Source organism: Pyrgilauda ruficollis, unplaced genomic scaffold (assembly GCF_017590135.1).
Source record: "Pyrgilauda ruficollis isolate IOZ18807 unplaced genomic scaffold, ASM1759013v1 scaffold84, whole genome shotgun sequence".
Taxonomy (NCBI): Eukaryota; Metazoa; Chordata; class Aves; order Passeriformes; family Passeridae; genus Pyrgilauda; species Pyrgilauda ruficollis.
The window spans coordinates 394,746-413,529 of NW_024530377.1; the positions used below are offsets into that span (position 1 = coordinate 394,746).

The following is an 18,784-nucleotide window of genomic DNA, read 5'->3' on the forward strand; positions in this document are numbered from 1 at the left end:
ATAATTTTATTTATTTAAATTTTTGTTTAATTTTGTTTAATTAATTTTAAATTTATTTAATTTATTTAATTTTAATTTTTGTTTTCTTCAATTCACTGAAACGTTTCCTATTTAATGCTATTTATTCTGCACTGCCTTCATCTCTCAGCTGCTTTCCATCCATAGCACAGCACCCCAACAAAACTGACTTTGGCAACCCCTCTGGAAGGGAACTGGCAGAAGAAAACGGAATCCTTCCAAAACTTTCTCCTCAGAAAAAGAGAAACTTCCTGAATGGAGAGATACAAAACACCCCTTTCATCCCAGCTGGGTGAAAGCTGACTGGAAATTCAACAGGACTCAGCAAGCAGGACTCTTAAAATTAAACATTTTAACAACTCAGGCCCACAAGAAAGGTGAACAAAATATATCTACACAAGATCAGTCAAATATTTTGTTTATAAGGCAGAAACATTTTGGGATTTCCACCCACAAATGAAATTGAAGTTCAGAGGAACTTGTTGCATTTTTAATGTTTATAGACTCTTAGCACAGATGTGTCCCAAGATGAACATTTAATATTAATATTAGAGCTTTTTATTTTATATCAGAGGGTCTTGGGTTGTCCTTGCTCCTGTTCTTCCCCTGCCCAGCCACAGGGGGTTTGAGATGATCCAGTGGAGCTGACAGAATTCATTATGGAATAAGGAATTATGAAATAATTTTGGGATGGTCTGGACAATGCTTTAGAGATCAGCAAAAGTTTATCTGCTTAACTCAAGGGAAATCATGGAATGGTTTGGCTTGGGAGGGACCTTAAAGCTCATCCATGGCAGGGACACCTTCCCCTGTGCCAGGCTGCTCCAAGCCCCAGTGTCCAGCCTGGCCTTGGGCACTGCCAGGGATCCAGGGGCAGCCACAGCTGCTCTGGGAATTCTATTCTAGGGCCTGCCCACCCTGCCAGAGAGGAAATTGTTCTTAATATCTGATCTAAACCTGTGATTTTTCAGTTGGAAGCCATTCCCTGTGTGCTGTCCCTGCATGCCCTGGAAATTGTCTCTCTCCAGGTTTCCTGGGGCTCCTTCAGGCCCTGCAAGGCCACCCTGAGCTCAGCCCAAAGCTTCTCCTGTGCAGCTGAACAATCCCAGCTGTGCCAGCCTTTCCTGCCAGCAGAGCTGCTCCAGCCCTTGGAGCATCTTCACAATCCATGTTTTTATCATCCTTCCCATTCCTGCCAAGATGGAAAGAAGAAAGAGACACAAATTTGGCAGCCCCGCTCCATGGAAACCCAGGGACCTTCCTTATTTCATGGTGACTTCCTTCCCTTCCCTTCCCTTCCCTTCCCTTCCCTTCCCTTCCCTTCCCTTTTCACAGCAAGATGTGTAAAACATCATCCATCCCCAACAGGATAAAGCCTGCAGGAGAACCCAAAAAGGTGCATTTAAATGCAAAACCGAATTTTCATGCCTGGCTTTATTCCAGCAGGGACAATGCAGTGGATTGAACTCCACCAGCTGTGCCACTAGTAAGGCAGAAAGGCAAAAACAAGGGCAAGTTTTGGTTTGTTTTTTTTTTTTTTTTCCTTTTTTTTTCTTTAGTTTCCCCCCAGTCTCTGAGAAGAATGGACCCCTGATATCCAGGTGCCACTAGTAAGGCAGAAAGGCGAAAACAAGGGCAAGTTTTGGGGTTTTTTTTTTCCTTTTTTTTACTTAGTTTCCCCTCAGTCTCTGAGAAGAATGGACACCTGATATCCAGGGATGTTTTGTAAAGAAAGGCACCACCGTTCAGTCACGTGGGAGACTTTTTTCCCTCAAAATCTAAGGCAAAATTTATATAAATCTACATTAAAAACCTCCTCTTCTCTTTGCAGAACTGTGTATCTTCTCATCCCAGTCACAGGCAAGACCTGTGGATGCCCAATTCCCCAAAATCCATATTTTAGCCCCAAACTCCCACTATTGCCTGGTTTGATTTTGCTCCCAGAGGCAATTTCTGAAGTGTCACACATGGCCAAGCTGAAGGAAAGGTCACCACGGTGTCTCTGAAGCAGCAGTGACAGAAAAGCCAAGATTGAGTTTCACCCCTGCAAGTTCTCCTTGACCAAAGAGCCCCCCTTGGCCTCCCCATAACTGTGGGGTCTGCAGAGAAGTGAAATTCATCCCTGATCCAATCTTTGCCCAAGGTTTACATCCTTTCATTTGTGTTTTTCAGGTCGTTTTCCAGGAGTTTTCCTTGACCCTGAAGGGATTTGGGCATCCTTGACAAGGCACTGAATTAATCCTCCCATCAAATGATCCCAAAGGTGGCCTTCACTCGTTGGCAGGGAGGAATTCCAGGTGAAATTGCTGTCTCAGGAAGGAAAAAGGGTGGAAAATACACAGGAAAAAAAAAAAAAAAAAGATTGCAGTCAATACTTCAATGTCTGGAACGGGATTAGAGGAGTGACAAAAGGGTAAACACACCTTTGTGGCTGCTGGTCATCAAATCATGAATTCATGGAAATTAAATCATTAATGAAAATTAATAAAAGGACAGGATTGTGGCAGGGCCAAGAAACAACAGCAAACAAAACCCCAAAACTTCTTTAATAACTTAAAATTACCACACAAATCAATGCTGTTCTAATTTAGAAACAAATTCATTTTCATACAAGGCCCCCACATGCCAATACAGCTAAAATTCAGTATTTCAAAGTGAAATGTTGAAAAGCTTTTTTCCCTTCAATAAGGAGGTGTTTTAATCCTACCTGGAATACTGAACAAGGAGATTTTTCCTCCAAATTCAGGCAAAAACCCAACCAGCTACAGATTTATATTTACACCAAAGTGATTGTTACCAAGTCTTAAAATATTCCAGAGCAGCTGATGATCATTTTGACAGATTTCTAAAGAACTGGCATAAGATTTTCCAGGCAAATTCTCAAAAATTTATTATCTTTTAATGAAATAATAACATTTTAAATTAAATTCTCTGCTGAAGTTGGTTACAGGCTTAATAAATACTGAGGTTCTATTCACTGGGTTTTAAAATAGACCTAAATAACATTGAGTCCTGGAGATAACTGTATCTGTGACACTTGGGAGAAGGGAAATAAATAAAAAAAAAGTACAATTCACTGTTTATAAACATCTGAACCACTTAACCTTGGGTTTTAACAGTATGGACCTGTCAGTTCCTCTATTCCAGCTATTCTCTTTAACTTTGTTGTCAGTATTTTCTTAAAAATAAGTTTGAAAAAGTAATTTCAAGACTTGTTTCATCAAATCTTCTCAACCCACCTTTATTATTTTTGGTAACTCAGTAAATCTGATATTTTGGGGGCTGGGGGATCAACAGATTTGGCTAAATAAAGAATTGTGTGAAGGAAAATGGATCATTTATCACCTCAGCCCAGGAGAAACCTCCCAGAACCACAGGTAAATGGTGAAGATGGAAAAAACAGCCACATTTTATTAATATTTACAACAGCTAATAATATCTTTACAATGCAAACACTTCCAGTTAATAATGAAAAAAAGATCCTCAAGTGTTTGACTGGCAAAACACATTTTCTCTCCCTGAATTCAAAGAGAAATAGAACTAAACTCTGTCTAAAAGCTGCTCTTTTTTCCCTCTCAGAGGGGAATTCCAAGCAGAAAGCTGCAAGTAACAGAACACTTTTCAAGCCACTTTTTCAATTTCTAAAGAATAACCAGATAAATTATTGGGGCATAATTTTCAGAGGAATGCAGGTTATTAAGGTGAATAATAATGATAATAATAATAATAATAATAATAATAATAATAATAAATTTAATTAGAAATCCAGGGAAAAAAAAAAGCTGAGAGTTTTTATTTTTAGCTTGGAGAGGTTTTAAATAGTAAAACTCTGTAAGTTTTATTAATCCTTTGTCCAAACAGATTTTAACAACAACTATCTGCTGTTGCAGATCCCTTTTTCAGGGAGGAAGAACATCCTGTTGACTTCACTGATGGGAATATCTCTCAGGGCTGGAATTGCCTCCTCTTGGAATTTCTTCTGCTGCTGCTTTTTTGCAAAGTTATCTACAAAAGATAAGGAAAACATTTCACGGCTTCCAGGTCCTTTTCTTCCAAGAATATGATGTAATTTTATAATGCAGCACTACAAATTTAGCTGCTTTAAAGGATGAAAACCCCACCAGGACTTCCAAGGAATGAAATATTTGAGTTTAAAAAAGGCTTAAAATTTGGGTTTTATTTAAAGGCTTAAAATTTGGGTTTTATTCTTTGTAGAACAAATTCTTCCAGAATTCTCAGTGAAGGATTAAACTTTTCAAAAAGCAATAAAATTACCTGTGATGGTGTGAGTGGAGTTGAGTGGAGCTGTGCTCATCATGTTAATCCCAAAAAGCAAAATATACCCAATTCCCACTGCCACCAGGAGATAAACTGGCAGAGCAACTGCCCAGTACCTGAGAAAAAGGATTTAAAAGTTTACATTTAGTAACAAATGCCTAATAATAAATCAGTTTTAATGTTGGTATTGTATCTGCGATGAATTTCTCCAGGAGGAAAAGAAACAACACCTCTGATTATGGATCCTGACTGCACTGGAGCTACTGACAAGCCATCACATAAATTCCTTTAAAAAGGTGCTTATTTTTTAATTATGGCCTAAAGTTTGCTGTATTCCCACCAGCAAACTTCCTAAAAGCAAAATGTCACATTTATCCTAAAATATCCCAATATTATTTATTTCATGGCACAACAAAACATTTTCACCATAGCTACATAAAAAAATGCTTTCAGAAACATTACAGCCCTTTATCATCAGGAAAAAATGGATTTAATGCAAGGCTATTATTTAAAAACAAAAGGTTTTTTATTTGAAAATAATTAAGGAGTTTAATTGGCTGAACTTACTTTTGAGGCCAGTATGTCAGTCCCAGGGAGAAGAGCCAAGTCTCAGGAATATAAGCCCAGATAAGGTACAAAACTGCACAACAAAATTAAAAAGTCACAGTAAGACTGATGGTGTTTTGGACTTCCTGAATTTTGCTTTTATTTAAACCAAAATACCTCTCCCAAAAGATTGCAGAATTTGCCTCTCAGACACTAATCCTGCCCAGTCCCTGGTTACACTGGATCAGTTTTATATTTGCTTTAACATTTAATGTCTAATTTCCTATGAAGGCAGACAAGAATTTATTCCAATTTAAACTGCAGAAAAATAAAGAAAAAACAACAAAACCACCCCAAACACCTCAATAAAAAGAAGCCAAAGGAATCTGAACAGAGGTAATATTAAAGCAGAAAATTATCTCACAGAGGTCATTTAATGGAAAAAAAAACCGGGTGGAATTGCAGTGTTTGTATGGAACTGTAATGAAAAATTATTGAAAATCCTTCCTGGTTCTTCCTGGGAGAGGAGCTGAGCCCAACTCCCCCTGGTTTCTCACTGCCCGAGGGTGCAAGAGACCCACAGCAGGATCCTGCACTAAAGAGATTTACAGCACCTTTTCTTGTGTTGGAAAAGTGTTCCCTACCCTCTCCAACCCTGGATCCCCAGAGAAATGAGGAACCCATCACACCAGCACAGAAAAGCTGATGGAACCCAAAATATTTTCCACTGCTGTTGACCAGACCGACTTATTTTTTTAATTATTTTTTTTTCAGTATTTTGGTGGGGAAGGCAACGCCACAACTACCTCCAGTGCTCAGTGAATGTGAGAATGTGCGTGATTCGAGTAAAAAACGGATTAAAACGGGAACGCAGCACAGCAGCACTCCGGGGTGATGGATCCGGCTGTGGGATACTCACTGAAGCCAAACCACGAGCCCAAAAAAAGCGCAAATCCGTAAATTGCCCTTTCTGGCAGCGGGGCCGGAGAGTTCTCAACCATCCTGGGCTCTTCCCTTGAACTTCGCGGGGAGGGCGGAGAAGGGACACGAGGATGGCGGAGATTTCCTGGGGAGCCCCTTGGGGGCACCCCCCGTGCCCCTCCCTCCCCCACCCCCCGCCGGGCTCTGCCCCTTCGCCTTCCACAGCCTGGGACAGCGGCAGGAGGAGGAGGAGGAGGAGGAGGAAGAAGAAGAAGGGAGGAAGGGGGGAAGGGGAGGAAGGGGCTCCCTACCCCCGCTCCCGCATCCGGCCACGCGCGCAGGCGCACGGCCCGCCGATTGGCCGCGGCCCGTGACGTCAGAGGGCGGGCGGCCAATGGGCGGGGTGTCCGGCGGGCGGGGCGCGCTGGGGCGGCGGGAGCGGCGGCGGCGTAGGAGCGGATCGGATTGGGAATCAGAATCGGGAATCGGAGCCGGAGCGGTGCGTGCGCGATGCGGGGATGGATACAGGGAGGGAGGAAGGGAGCGGGTGCTCCTCGGCTGCCTTCTCCCGCGCTTCGCCCATCGCGGAACCCCCGCTTGCTGCCCGGTTTGTGCCCGGCACCGTGACGGGCGCTCCCGGCCCGCCCGAGGCGGAGCGCGGTGCCGGGAGCCTCTCCGGGCTCTTGCAGCACCGGCACGGACAGCGCTGTGCCGGCGGGATAACACACGGGATAACGCACGTGCGAGAGCCCGCGGGTTCCGGGATGGGATGGCGACGCTGGGGGGAGCCCGGGAGCTGCCGGGACGGGGCGGGGCGTTCGGCATTCCGGGGTGGAGCCGCGATTCCCGAGGGGTGCAGCCGCCGCGATTCCCGGGGTGAAGCTGCCGTGATTCCCGAGGTGCCGATGTGATTCCCGGGCTGCTGCTCCTTGGCCCTGCAGAGAGAAGTGCCCCGGCTCCTGTCGCGGTGTGGATCAGAGTTAGTCGCCGTGCCAAGCTTTCAGCCGGGTTTAGGATGGCTGTTCTCAGCGTTAAGCTCTGCTTAACTGCTGCTCGGTTTTCCCTAGACCCGGCAAAGTGAGGTTTAGCGCTGTGATCGTGGCAGGTGGGGCACAGCTCCAGGTGTTCGTGTTTCTCACCCTCCCTTTCTCTCAGGGTGATGTGCCATGGCTGATCCCCTCTTCAAATCCGACCTTGTTGCAGCTTTGGCTCTTTTTGCTGGTGATTCATCCTACTTTCAACAGGTAAGTGGGGTTGGAGCTCCATGGGAAACTTGCAGAATGTTCCAGGGGGGTTTTACCCTGATCTGACCCTGGCACAGGGTGCCCAGAGCAGCTGTGGCTGCCCCTGTATCCCTGGAATGTCGAAGGCCAGGATGGACATTGGGGCTTGGCACAGCCTGGGATGGTGGAAGGTGTCCCTGCTATGGCAAGGTGGGATGGGATTATATTTAAGGCCCCTTCCAACAAAAATCATTCTGGGATTCTCTGCTCAGATCTCCAGAGTCATTCCCAGTGCTGATGAACTCAAGCTGCCATACAGGTACCTCACCCTGGCCATGACTCCCTTACAAAAACCCCAAACTGGGGCAGAGCCAGAGCCTGTGTGCCCTGACAGCAGCAGGGGCTTGGTGAGTGCAGCTCCTGTCAGCACAGCCTGCCCAGCCTGTCGGTCCTGTGGCCATTCCTGGGCTGCGGCAGCTCAGCCTCACACATCAAACCCTGGCCCTGCAGGGCACTCTGCTCTGGCTTCCTGGGGTTTCCGCTCTGCTTTCTTGGGATTTCAGCTCTTGGCCCCTGGGTTTTCATGCCTCTTGGCCTCTGGCCTGTGGCATTTCAGCTCTTGATTTCTGGGATTTCAGTTCTTGGTTCCTGGGTTTTCACCTCTTGGTTCCTGGGATTTCAGCTCTTGGTCTATGGGGTTTCAGCTCTGGGTCCCTGACATTTCAGCTCTGGGTTCCTGGGATTTGAGCTCTTGGGCTGTGGGATTTCAGCTCTGAATTCCTGGGATTTCAGCTCTTGGCCTGTGGGATTTCAGCTCTGAATTCCTGGGATTTCAGCTCTTGGCCCCTGGGTTTTCATGCCTCTTGGCCTCTGGCCTGTGGCATTTCAGCTCTTGCTTCCTGGGTTTTCACCTCTTGGTTCCTGGGATTTCAGCTCTTGGTTCCTGGGATTTCAGCTCTGGGTTCCTGGGATTTCAGCTCTTGGTTCCTGGGTTTTCACCTCTTGGTCTGTGGGATTTCAGCTCTTGGTTCCTGGGATTTCAGCTCTGGGTTCCTGGGATTTCAGCTCTTGGTTCCTGGGTTTTCACCTCTTGGTCTGTGGGATTTCAGCTCTTGGTTCCTGGGATTTCAGCTCTGGGTTCCTGGGATTTCAGCTCTTGGTTCCTGGGTTTTCACCTCTTGGTTCCTGGGATTTCAGCTCTTGGTCTATGGGGTTTCAGCTCTGGGTCCCTGACATTTCAGCTCTGGGTTCCTGACATTTCAGCTCTGGGTTCCTGGGATTTGAGCTCTTGGCCTGTGGGATTTCAGCTCTGGGTCCCTGGGATTTCAGCTCTGCAGTGACTGCAGCTTTGCCCCTTCTTTGTTCTTCCAGTCTCTTCCAATTTTACGCATTTCTTTGTGCCCAGCAAGGCTCTGTTTATTTAATCCCAGACTGGTTTGGGTTGGGAGGGACCCCAAATCCTATCCAGTGTCACCCCTGCCATTTCAGGCACACTTTCCACTGTGCCAGGCTGCTCCAGCCCCAGTGTCCAACCTGGCCTTGGGCACTGCCAGGGATCCAGGGGCAGCCACAGCTGCTCTGGGAATTCCATCCCAGCCCTGCCCACCCTGCCAGGGAACAATTCCTCATTCCCAAGATCCCATCCAGCCCTGCTCTCTGGCAGTGGGAGCCATTCCCTGTGTCCTGTGGCTCCAGTTCCTGATGAATTTTCCCTGTCAGTGTCATGGTTTTACATAAGAATCATTTATGGAAATAATGTAAAAGCTTCTGTGTAATTGGCAGTCTGTAGAACCACTAAAAAGCTATACATGCCTCTGAAAAACACATGTTAAACTTAACTGAAATTTAATAAACTAACTACAATTTTAATAAACGTGAGTAAATTAAATTTTAATATAAGTGAGTAAAGCTTTTCTTGTCCATTCATAACCATTAACATATGGCCATTTTTTTAATGGGGATGCAGGTAAATACTCTTTTTTTCTCCAAACAAAACGCTTTCTTTGCTTGCTATTGGCTGTGCAATGTAATAAATGGTAAATATGTAAATATATTACATATAAATATGTAAGTATTGTGTTTATCTTTAGCGTCATGGAACCTTTGGACAGACAGTGCTGCCTAATCCTAAAACAGGTATGGAAACGAAACCAATATTCTTCCATTTCTTGGATCTTTGAATTGCTATTTAATTTTACTTTTCCTTATTTTGCCTGAAAGTTGGTTCATTATTACTTTTTAGCAGAAGCATTGTTATATTCTGTTACCCTGGAACAATTCTCATCTATTTCTCCTAAAATAACTTAAATATTCAGTAATATTTACATAAATGCAGGCAATGAATGCTGTGAGGATGGAGATTCAAGGCTGGTGGTTTTAGCTGTGTAGGTCTAAAAACAACTTCCATTTTTTGGGTTTTTTTTTTGTTTTTTTGCAGAGAAGGTTTTGCAGTAAGAATTAACCAAAAATTCCCAGTTGCAGAAAAACAGATGGCTCAAATTCAAAATTATATTTTCTTCACCACCCTCTAATTTGTGGGAATAAGCAGATAAACAGCTGTGGAAAGTGATTGTTTTGGTGGTTGTTTTTTTTTTTTTTTTTTTTGTTTGGTGGTTTTTTTTTTTTTTTTTTTTTTTTTTTGTTTTTTTTTTTTTTGTTTTTTTGGTTTTTTTTTGGTGTGTGTATTTTTCCATGGGTTTTTTCCTTTTATTTCCCTGTCTGTCTTTTCCCGACTGTCAGGTGAGGCTGCTCTGCTCTGAGAGTACCTGAAGCCACCCCAATAAACTTTAATTTCCTCCGGAGGACTTGAAGCCACCTCAATGCCCCCATTTAATTTTTAATTCCCCTCCATCCCTCCCAGTTCTATCCACATTCTGGGAATTGCAGGATGCTTTTGAGGACAAACCCTGATGCTTTTGTGCCCTCTTGCCCTGCTTAATTCAATTATTCTTGTCCAGAATAATTCATGGATACAGGTGGAAGAGGCTGATGTTTTCCTGGAAAAGAACATTCCCTTCCAGCCCAGCAAGGAGAGGCTGCATTTATCCATTTTTATCTTAATTTATCCATTTTTGTCTTAATTTATCCATTCAGAATACAGGGGTGCAAAACCTTCCAGCAGCTCCCTATCCATAATTCCATAAAAACCCCCTCTCCAAAACCCCCTCAATTACCAGGTGAGTTCGGAGTGTTCAGATTCCCTTGCTTTGGTTTGTCAGGAATACAGGCTGGAAATCATCCTGGATTTTAATTATTGGCACTTCGGAACGCCTGAATTCATCCTTTATTTTAATATTTATTGGTACTTTATAATGATTGATTTTAATATTTATTGGCACTTTGGAATTCCTGAATTAATCCTTTATTTTCGTATTTACTGATACTTTGGAATTCCTGAAATAATGATTGATTTTAATGTTTTCTGGCACTTTGGAATGCCTGAATTCATCCTTTATTTTAATATTTATTGGTACTTTATAATGCCTGAAATAATGATTAATTTTAATATTTATTGGTACTTTGGAATCCCTGAATTAATCCTTTATTTTAATGTTTATTGGAACTTTGGAATGCCTGAATTGTGCCCTGTAATTCCCATTTTTTTTGCCCTTCCAGGAGTTGATCCCTGTGAGGTGTGGTGCAGTCAGCCTGTGGAAAAATTAAGGGAATTTTGCAATGTGATCAAAATCAGAATCTTTTGGTGTGCACTCTTCACGAGGGAGAGCACGACCTTTGTGGATGAATTTTGGTGAGTGTCCACATTTTCCAAGGAGATTTCCCTCCAAATCTTCCCACTTTTCCAAGGGCATTTCCCTCCAAATCATCCCACTTTTCCTTGTTCCGGTGAAAATCCCTTGGGTGCTTCCAGTAAGGCTCCAGCTGGTGCAGAAATGTTGGAGTTGGTTGAGGTCAAGTTCTTGAATCCACAGGAAATGAAAAGATTAAGATTGATTTTCTGAAGTTTGGAATCTTTGGGATTTTGGAGTTCGGAATCTTTGGGAATCTGAATTTTGGAATCTTTGGGAGTCTGGGAAGCTGAAATTTGGGAGGTATTTCAGTATTTTTGTAGATGCTGACATTTCAAAAGCAGCAAAACCTTTCCAGCTCTTCTTCTTTTAATTATTATTATTTTTCTCCTTCCTCCTCTGAAGGGTTGGACGTGAATTTTTAAACATTCTCAGATCTAATCCCTCTAAGTATTCGTAATTAAGAACCTCTAACAGCTTGGTGTTTGTCTAAATAATAATTCATTCTGTTTTCCAACAGCTTGGTGTTTCTGGACTGGAACACGAAGAAAATCTTTGAGTTCAATGTTATGGAAGACCTTGCTGATTTAATTAAAAGAGTTGTTGTAAGTCCTGGATTTTGAATTTCAAATTTCTCCACTTTCAAATATATGTTCATTAAATCTGTCCCTTGAGCATCTCGGGGTTATATCCTGAATTAGACATTTCCTTTTGCTGAAGTGAAGACATAATTATCAATGATTTGATAATTGGGTTGCAGCTTTCCAGAAAGAAATTGTGGCCTAGGCTTTATTCCAGATGGGATAATTTAGGAAATATTTGCAGTCAGAAATGAAGTTGGTGGGTGAATGACTTGAATAAATTTTTTCCCCTCGTTCAAAAAATGATATTTTAAATTTGCTTTAACTGACTTAAAACAGAAACAGAATAGTGGAGAGGAGGATGTGAGGAATTTGTTCCATTTGTTGTGGATTTTATTTTAGATTTACGTAATAAAACATTTCTTACTTCTTTTCTTGAAATTGTGTGTCCAATCCCAAGCTACATTTTTATTTTGTAAATTTAGGTGTATTTTATTTTATAAATATAGATATAACATATTTCTTATTTAATTTCTCTTCATTTTCTGGCTTGTACATCCAAGAGTAAAATGGATTTGGAGGAGCAGATTTTGGGATGTCTCAGCTTTGGGTTTCTTTGGGATTTAGGGCTCAAAGGGGCAGAATTTCCTCAGCAGAAATTCTCTCTTCTCATTTATTTTTCAACAAAAATCTGGAATGCAGCTGCCCCAGTGATGCTGAATTCCAGCAGAACAGGAAATGTCACTGAGCTGAACCTGAGCAGGCAGAAATTCCAATTATCTCCTCTCAATAACTGATTTTTTAAATTTTTTTTAATTTTTTTTTATCCTTGTTCCAGAACATCCCACATTTCATCAGTGGCATCTTGAGGATTGGCAATGGAATAGAAAATGTGAGTTTCTGGAATTGTTTGGGAGATTCCCTGGAACTCCTCAGCTTCAAGGGCCTGGCACAGGCAGAGCTGGGAAATCTCCTGATCCATCTTTTTATTTACAGAATTCAGTTTCTGCTAGAACTGAGCTCGTTGCATTTTCCAGCTTTGGAAACTGTAAACTTTGGGCTGTGAAGATCCTGAATTTCCCTGGGTTTAATCTCTTTTGTCCCACTTGGAAACAACAACATCAATAATAATAACGTCAATATAATAACACCACTATAATAACAATAATATTATTATTTATCAATGATGTTATAATGGTTATTTATTAGTAATATGAATAATAAGCAACTCTTATTATTAGTCCTTTAAGACTAATCCTTTTATTCTTTTAACTACATTAACTACATATAAGTAGAATTTATCATGAAATTGAGAAGTTTTTAAAATAGTTAAAATGCTCTAATTACTACTGCTAATTTGATAATTTGAGGAGAACTTTGGATTGTTTGAATGTTTCATTCTGATGTTTTTCATGTATTTGACACCCTGATTTGTGTGTTTTCTTAGAATTATCAGTAAATATTCTTACAGTGTTTAAAGGCACTTCACTTAATATAGGTTTTTCTCTGAAATTTAGTTTTGTTTGTAACAGTTGGTGACCTAGAAAATAAATATAAACACCTAAAAAGTTTAGTAATACATTTTATAAATCCTCTAGATTTTACAATACCTAATCAAAACATCTGTTTTATCAAGAGCAGATAAATCACTTTAAAATCTTTACCTGCCATTAATAATAATCTTGATTTGGTTTTAATTATTATTCGAATTGTTATTTTTAACATTATAAAGATTACTTTTAGAAATTTATAAAGTAAAAAAATTCTATTATTAGTGAAGGATTTTTTTTTTCAAAGTGTTCTGTTAAAATATGAGACTATACCATTACATATTTTCTCCTAGTACTATTAAAAATAAAAAAGTAATAATATTGTACAACAGTGTGTTTGTTTTCTGGGGCCAAAAGTAAAATAAAATCATTGAATTTGAAAACCAACATGGCAGGAATAAACAGAATAAACACAGCTGTGGATTCCCCAGCTGCTGCATTTTCAGGGATATTCCTGATTTTTTAATAATATTTTTCAACAGCCATAAGAAGTAGTTTCTAAATAAAATTTTTGGGCGTTTATATTATTATTTTTTTAATAATTTCAGTCATCACAGGGAAGTTTCTAAATCAAATTTGAGGGGTTTTTTATTATTTTCCAATCATTTCAGAAGCTTCTAAATGGAATTCTAGCATTTGAATTCAAAAACCAACATGGCAGGAGCAATAGGAAAACCAGAATAAACACAGCTGTGGATTCCCCAGCTGCTGCATTTTCAGGGATATTCCTGATTTTTTAATAATATTTTTCAACAGCCATAAGAAGTAGTTTCTAAATAAAATTTTTGGGCGTTTATATTATTATTTTTTTAATAATTTCAGTCATCACAGGGAAGTTTCTAAATCAAATTTGAGGGGTTTTTTATTATTTTCCAATCATTTCAGAAGCTTCTAAATGGAATTCTAGCATTTGAATTCTTCCTGTTGCAAGTCTGGTTTGATTTTGTGACTGTGCTGTGCTGGAGATCTCCAAATATTTGTATTTATTTGCTGTTGTCAGGTGAAAAATCAGCTGTACACAAGCAGAGATAAGAGCTCCAACACTTTGCTTTGTCAATTAATGACTTTTTCTTGATTTTTCTCTATTTTTTCCCAATTCCAACAGGGTCTCTTCCACCTTGGAGAGGCCCTGGACTGGGTCAGGTGTGTGGGGGATGCCAACATCCTGCAGGACCTGGAGCAGCTGGGGGACTTTGGCAGGGCCATCCTTGCCATGTTTTTTTCTGAGTGTGAGTATGGACACTCCAGAAGGGCAAAAAATCAGAAAAAAATCACTTTTCTCTTGGAAATCATGAAATAATTCCTGTTCTTATCTCCGTTCTGGGCTTCTCCAGTAGTAAATGATTAATTTGGATTGCTCCTGTTGCTGAATTTGTTGTGGGTTTGGGGGAGCAGAGCAGGATTTTTAGTGGGAATTGCTCACCCTCTGTGTTCTCCTGAATTTTGTCTCCAGGGAACCGTTACATCACCAGGGTGGCACTGGAGGATTGTGATTTAGTGGCAGAACTGAGAGCTCTGACCTGTGAGAGCTCCAGGAAGGTGAGAGAAGCTCTCAGGATGTGTTTGGGTCGTTTTTTGGAGGGTTTTGATTGTAAAAAAAACCCCAGTTATTGAAGAGAAATATTTCAAAACCTTGAGTGTTTCATTCTGGCGTCAAAAATTCCCTTTACTGCATGAAATAATGACCTTTACACTGCTGAATTTAATGAGTTTAGTGCATAAATTTGTTTTTTTCCTGGTCCCACAGAAGAGTGAAGCCATGAAGCAGAGAGGAAATGCTGAATTTTCCCAGGGAGCCCTGGGCTGTGCCATCATGTCATACACCAAAGCCATTGAGTTTTGGTAAGAACTGATCTCAACTTCTTCACTTTTCTCCTCATTTTCTGCAGTTTTGCATCAGCCATTTTAATTAGAGGCCAAATGAGACCTAATTTTTTTTAAAAAGCCCTGTAACCCATTTTTATTATATTTTTTTGCTGGTTTTTTTTTCTGTTCCAAAAGTCCTCTTAGGGCTTCTAAATCAAATTTGAGGGGTTTTTTATTATTTTCCAATCATTTCAGAAGCTTCTAAATGGAATTCTAGCATTTGAATTCTTCCTGTTGCAAGTCTGGTTTGATTTTGTGACTGTGCTGTGCTGGAGATCTCCAAATATTTGTATTTATTTGCTGTTGTCAGGTGAAAAATCAGCTGAACAGAAGCAGAGATAAGAGCTCCAACACTTTGCTTTGTCAATTAATGACTTTTTTTTGATTTTTCTCTATTTTTTCCCAATTCCAACAGGGTCTCTTCCACCTTGGAGAGGCCCTGGACTGGGTCAGGTGTGTGGGGGATGCCAACATCCTGCAGGACCTGGAGCAGCTGGGGGACTTTGGCAGGGCCATCCTTGCCATGTTTTTTTCTGAGTGTGAGTATGGACACTCCAGAAGGGCAAAAAAATCAGAGAAAAAAAATCACTTTTCTCTTGGAAATCATGAAATAATTCCTGTTCTTATCTCCGTTCTGGGCTTCTCCAGTAGTAAATGATTAATTTGGATTGCTCCTGTTGCTGAATTTGTTGTGGGTTTGGGGGAGCAGAGCAGGATTTTTAGTGGGAATTGCTCACCCTCTGTGTTCTCCTGAATTTTGTCTCCAGGGAACCGTTACATCACCAGGGTGGCACTGGAGGATTGTGATTTAGTGGCAGAACTGAGAGCTCTGACCTGTGAGAGCTCCAGGAAGGTGAGAGAAGCTCTCAGGATGTGTTTGGGTCGTTTTTTGGAGGGTTTTGATTGTAAAAAAAACCCCAGTTATTGAAGAGAAATATTTCAAAACCTTGAGTGTTTCATTCTGGCGTCAAAAATTCCCTTTACTGCATGAAATAATGACCTTTACACTGCTGAATTTAATGAGTTTAGTGCATAAATTTGTTTTTTTCCTGGTCCCACAGAAGAGTGAAGCCATGAAGCAGAGAGGAAATGCTGAATTTTCCCAGGGAGCCCTGGGCTGTGCCATCATGTCATACACCAAAGCCATTGAGTTTTGGTAAGAACTGATCTCAGCTTCTTCACTTTTCTCCTCATTTTCTGCAGTTTTGCATCAGCCATTTTAATTAGAGGCCAAATGAGACCTAATTTTTTTTAAAAAGCCCTGTAACCCATTTTTATTATATTTTTTTGCTGGTTTTTTTTTCTGTTCCAAAAGTCCTCTTAGGGCTTCAGATGACCAAGAGGAAGAAGAGTAAGCCTGCAAGAAAATGAATTATTTTAATATGGATAATTTTAATTTTAATTATTTTAATTTCAAAGGAATTATTTTAATAATTTAAATATTAATTTAATTATTTCGTGTGGACATCCAAGAGCAACCACTTTGGGTGTTTGCCCTCTAAATGCTCTTGCAAATGTTGCCAATATTTATCATTATTTATCTTTATTCCCATGATGCAAAAGGAATAAAGAACAAATATTTCACTGCCTGTTCTTGGCAGCTCTCAGGCTTTGTTTCCTTTTCAAATCTTTGTTCAATTTCTTCCCTAAAGGCATTTCCTGAAAAGCTCTGGAGACTTTCCTGGGCTCTGTAGAAGGGAGAAAGGGATGAAATGGGAATTTTTAGGACGTTTTTCCCCTTCCCTTGGAATGTCAGCAGGGTTGGTGTGTTCACCATTGGTGCTGTGCTCATGAAAATGCTGATTTTACTCCTCCTGCTGTCTCTAAAATACAGGAAAATTGATAAAATCCCACTTTCCACAAAACCCCCTTGTGCAAAGAGTTGGATTTTTCATTTTTTTTGAGCTCTGTAGCTTTACACCTTTGCCCTGGAAAGGATCAGGATTTTTGATTTATTTACCTCCCTTTCATCTATGTCTCATCACGTTTAATTGAACCAAATTCAATTTAATCAATGAATTTCCAATATTTTGGGAATAAATCCATTTTAATCCCCATAAATGCCACATGGCAGGAGGGGGTTTGGTCCCAAATTCGAGCTGATTTCACCTTTCTTGCATAACTGTAGCAAGGGCAGAAAGGGAAGAGCAGAATTTGGCAGAAAACCAGGAAATCCTGGGGCTGGGAAAGAGCCCAGGAGGTCATACCATTTCCAGGAGCTGCAGAGTAAGCTGCTTTTTAAGAGCAGCCTGAGAATAATTTGAATTAATTGGAAGTTGCATTAATGGCCCCAAAAGTTACAAATGGTCCCACAATTATCATGAACATTCCCATATACACCCATGGGATTTTCTGCGTGGAGTTTTTGCAGGCAAATCTGGTGAAAATCCCTTTTTTTTTCCTTCTCCTTAAGGTTTTCAGTAGTGAAAATCCCATGTTTTCCTTCTCCTTAAGATTTTCAATAGGAATAGCCATCATTAACTAAGTGGAAGTTGCATTAATGGCCTGAAAACTTAAAAATGATCCCACAATTGTAATGAACATTCCCATGTAAACTCACTGAGTTTTCTGTGGGGAGTTTTTGCAGGCAAATCTGGTGAAAATCCCATTTTTTTTCCTTCTCCTTACAGTTTTCAACAGGAATAGCCATTATTAACTCAGAGCTGCTTTTTAAGTGCAGGCTAAGAATAATTTGAATTAATTGGAAGTTGCATTAATGGCTCCTAAACTTAAAAATGATCCCACAATTATATTGGATATTCCCAGTGACAGCTTGTAAACTCACTGAGTTTTCTGTGTGGAGTTTTTGCAGGCAACTCTGGTGAAAATTCAGGATTTTTTTTTAATCTTAGGGTTTTCAGAGGGAATAGCCATTATTAACTAATTGGAAGTTGCATTAATGGCTCCTAAACTGAAAAATGATCCCACAATTATATTGGATATTCCCAGTGACAGCTTGTAAACTCACTGAGTTTTCTGTGTGGAGTTTTTGCAGGCAACTCTGGTGAAAATTCAGGATTTTTTTTTAATCTTAGGGTTTTCAGAGGGAATAGCCATTATTAACTAATTGGAAGTTGCATTAATGGCTCCTAAACTGAAAAATGATCCCACAATTATATTGGATATTCCCAGTGACAGCTTGTAAACTCACTGAGTTTTCTGTGTGGAGTTTTTGCAGGCAACTCTGGTGAAAATTCAGGATTTTTTTTTAATCTTAGGGTTTTCAGAGGGAATAGCCATTATTAACTAATTGGAAGTTGCATTAATGGCTCCTAAACTGAAAAATGATCCCACAATTATATTGGATATTCCCAGTGACAGCTTGTAAACTCACTGAGTTTTCTGTGTGGAGTTTTTGCAGGCAACTCTGGTGAAAATTCAGGATTTTTTTTTAATCTTAGGGTTTTCAGAGGGAATAGCCATTATTAACTAATTGGAAGTTGCATTAATGGCTCCTAAACTGAAAAATGATCCCACAATTATATTGGATATTCCCAGTGACAGCTTGTAAACTCACTGAGTTTTCTGTGTGGAGTTTTTGCAGGCAACTCTGGTGAAAATTCAGGATTTTTTTTTAATCTTAGGGTTTTCAGAGGGAATAGCCATTATTAACTAATTGGAAGTTGCATTAATGGCTCCTAAACTGAAAAATGATCCCACAATTATATTGGATATTCCCAGTGACAGCTTGTAAACTCACTGAGTTTTCTGTGTGGAGTTTTTGCAGGCAACTCTGGTGAAAATTCAGGATTTTTTTTTAATCTTAGGGTTTTCAGAGGGAATAGCCATTATTAACTAATTGGAAGTTGCATTAATGGCTCCTAAACTGAAAAATGATCCCACAATTATATTGGATATTCCCAGTGACAGCTTGTAAACTCACTGAGTTTTCTGTGTGGAGTTTTTGCAGGCAACTCTGGTGAAAATTCAGGATTTTTTTTTAATCTTAGGGTTTTCAGAGGGAATAGCCATTATTAACTAATTGGAAGTTGCATTAATGGCTCCTAAACTGAAAAATGATCCCACAATTATATTGGATATTCCCAGTGACAGCT

At 40.4% G+C, this 18,784-nt stretch overlaps 2 protein-coding genes across 3 annotated transcripts in view; one reads left to right on the forward strand and one right to left on the reverse strand.

The window, feature by feature from the left end:
• Positions 1–2,079: 2,079 nt before the first annotated feature.
• On the reverse strand, positions 2,080–6,083 carry LOC121364482 (phosphatidylinositol glycan anchor biosynthesis class P). Of its 2 annotated transcripts, none has more exons than XM_041487785.1 (4): positions 5,762–6,083; positions 4,864–4,936; positions 4,294–4,412; positions 2,080–2,324 (listed from the first exon to the last, which is right to left on the reverse strand). In XM_041487785.1, exons 1-4 carry the CDS (start codon positions 5,841–5,843, stop codon positions 2,266–2,268), a joined length of 333 nt encoding a protein of 110 aa, XP_041343719.1. In that variant the 5' UTR covers positions 5,844–6,083; the 3' UTR covers positions 2,080–2,265. The 2 variants fall into 2 exon arrangements, with proteins under 2 accessions (XP_041343719.1, XP_041343718.1); XM_041487784.1 differs by lacking the exon at positions 2,080–2,324 and adding an exon at positions 3,234–4,023 and having other exon boundaries at positions 5,762–6,074.
• An 80-nt stretch (positions 6,084–6,163) lies between these two features.
• TTC3 (tetratricopeptide repeat domain 3) overlaps positions 6,164–18,784 on the forward strand; it is a 55,240-nt gene continuing 42,619 nt past the window's right edge. The window contains exons 1-9 of the mRNA XM_041487786.1: positions 6,164–6,262; positions 6,919–7,007; positions 9,077–9,122; positions 10,602–10,734; positions 11,253–11,337; positions 12,152–12,205; positions 13,969–14,092; positions 14,317–14,402; positions 14,611–14,705. Of these exons, the coding sequence (XP_041343720.1) occupies positions 6,930–7,007; positions 9,077–9,122; positions 10,602–10,734; positions 11,253–11,337; positions 12,152–12,205; positions 13,969–14,092; positions 14,317–14,402; positions 14,611–14,705 (701 nt within the window). The 5' untranslated portion in view covers positions 6,164–6,262; positions 6,919–6,929. The remainder of the gene's footprint in view (positions 6,263–6,918; positions 7,008–9,076; positions 9,123–10,601; positions 10,735–11,252; positions 11,338–12,151; positions 12,206–13,968; positions 14,093–14,316; positions 14,403–14,610; positions 14,706–18,784) is intronic.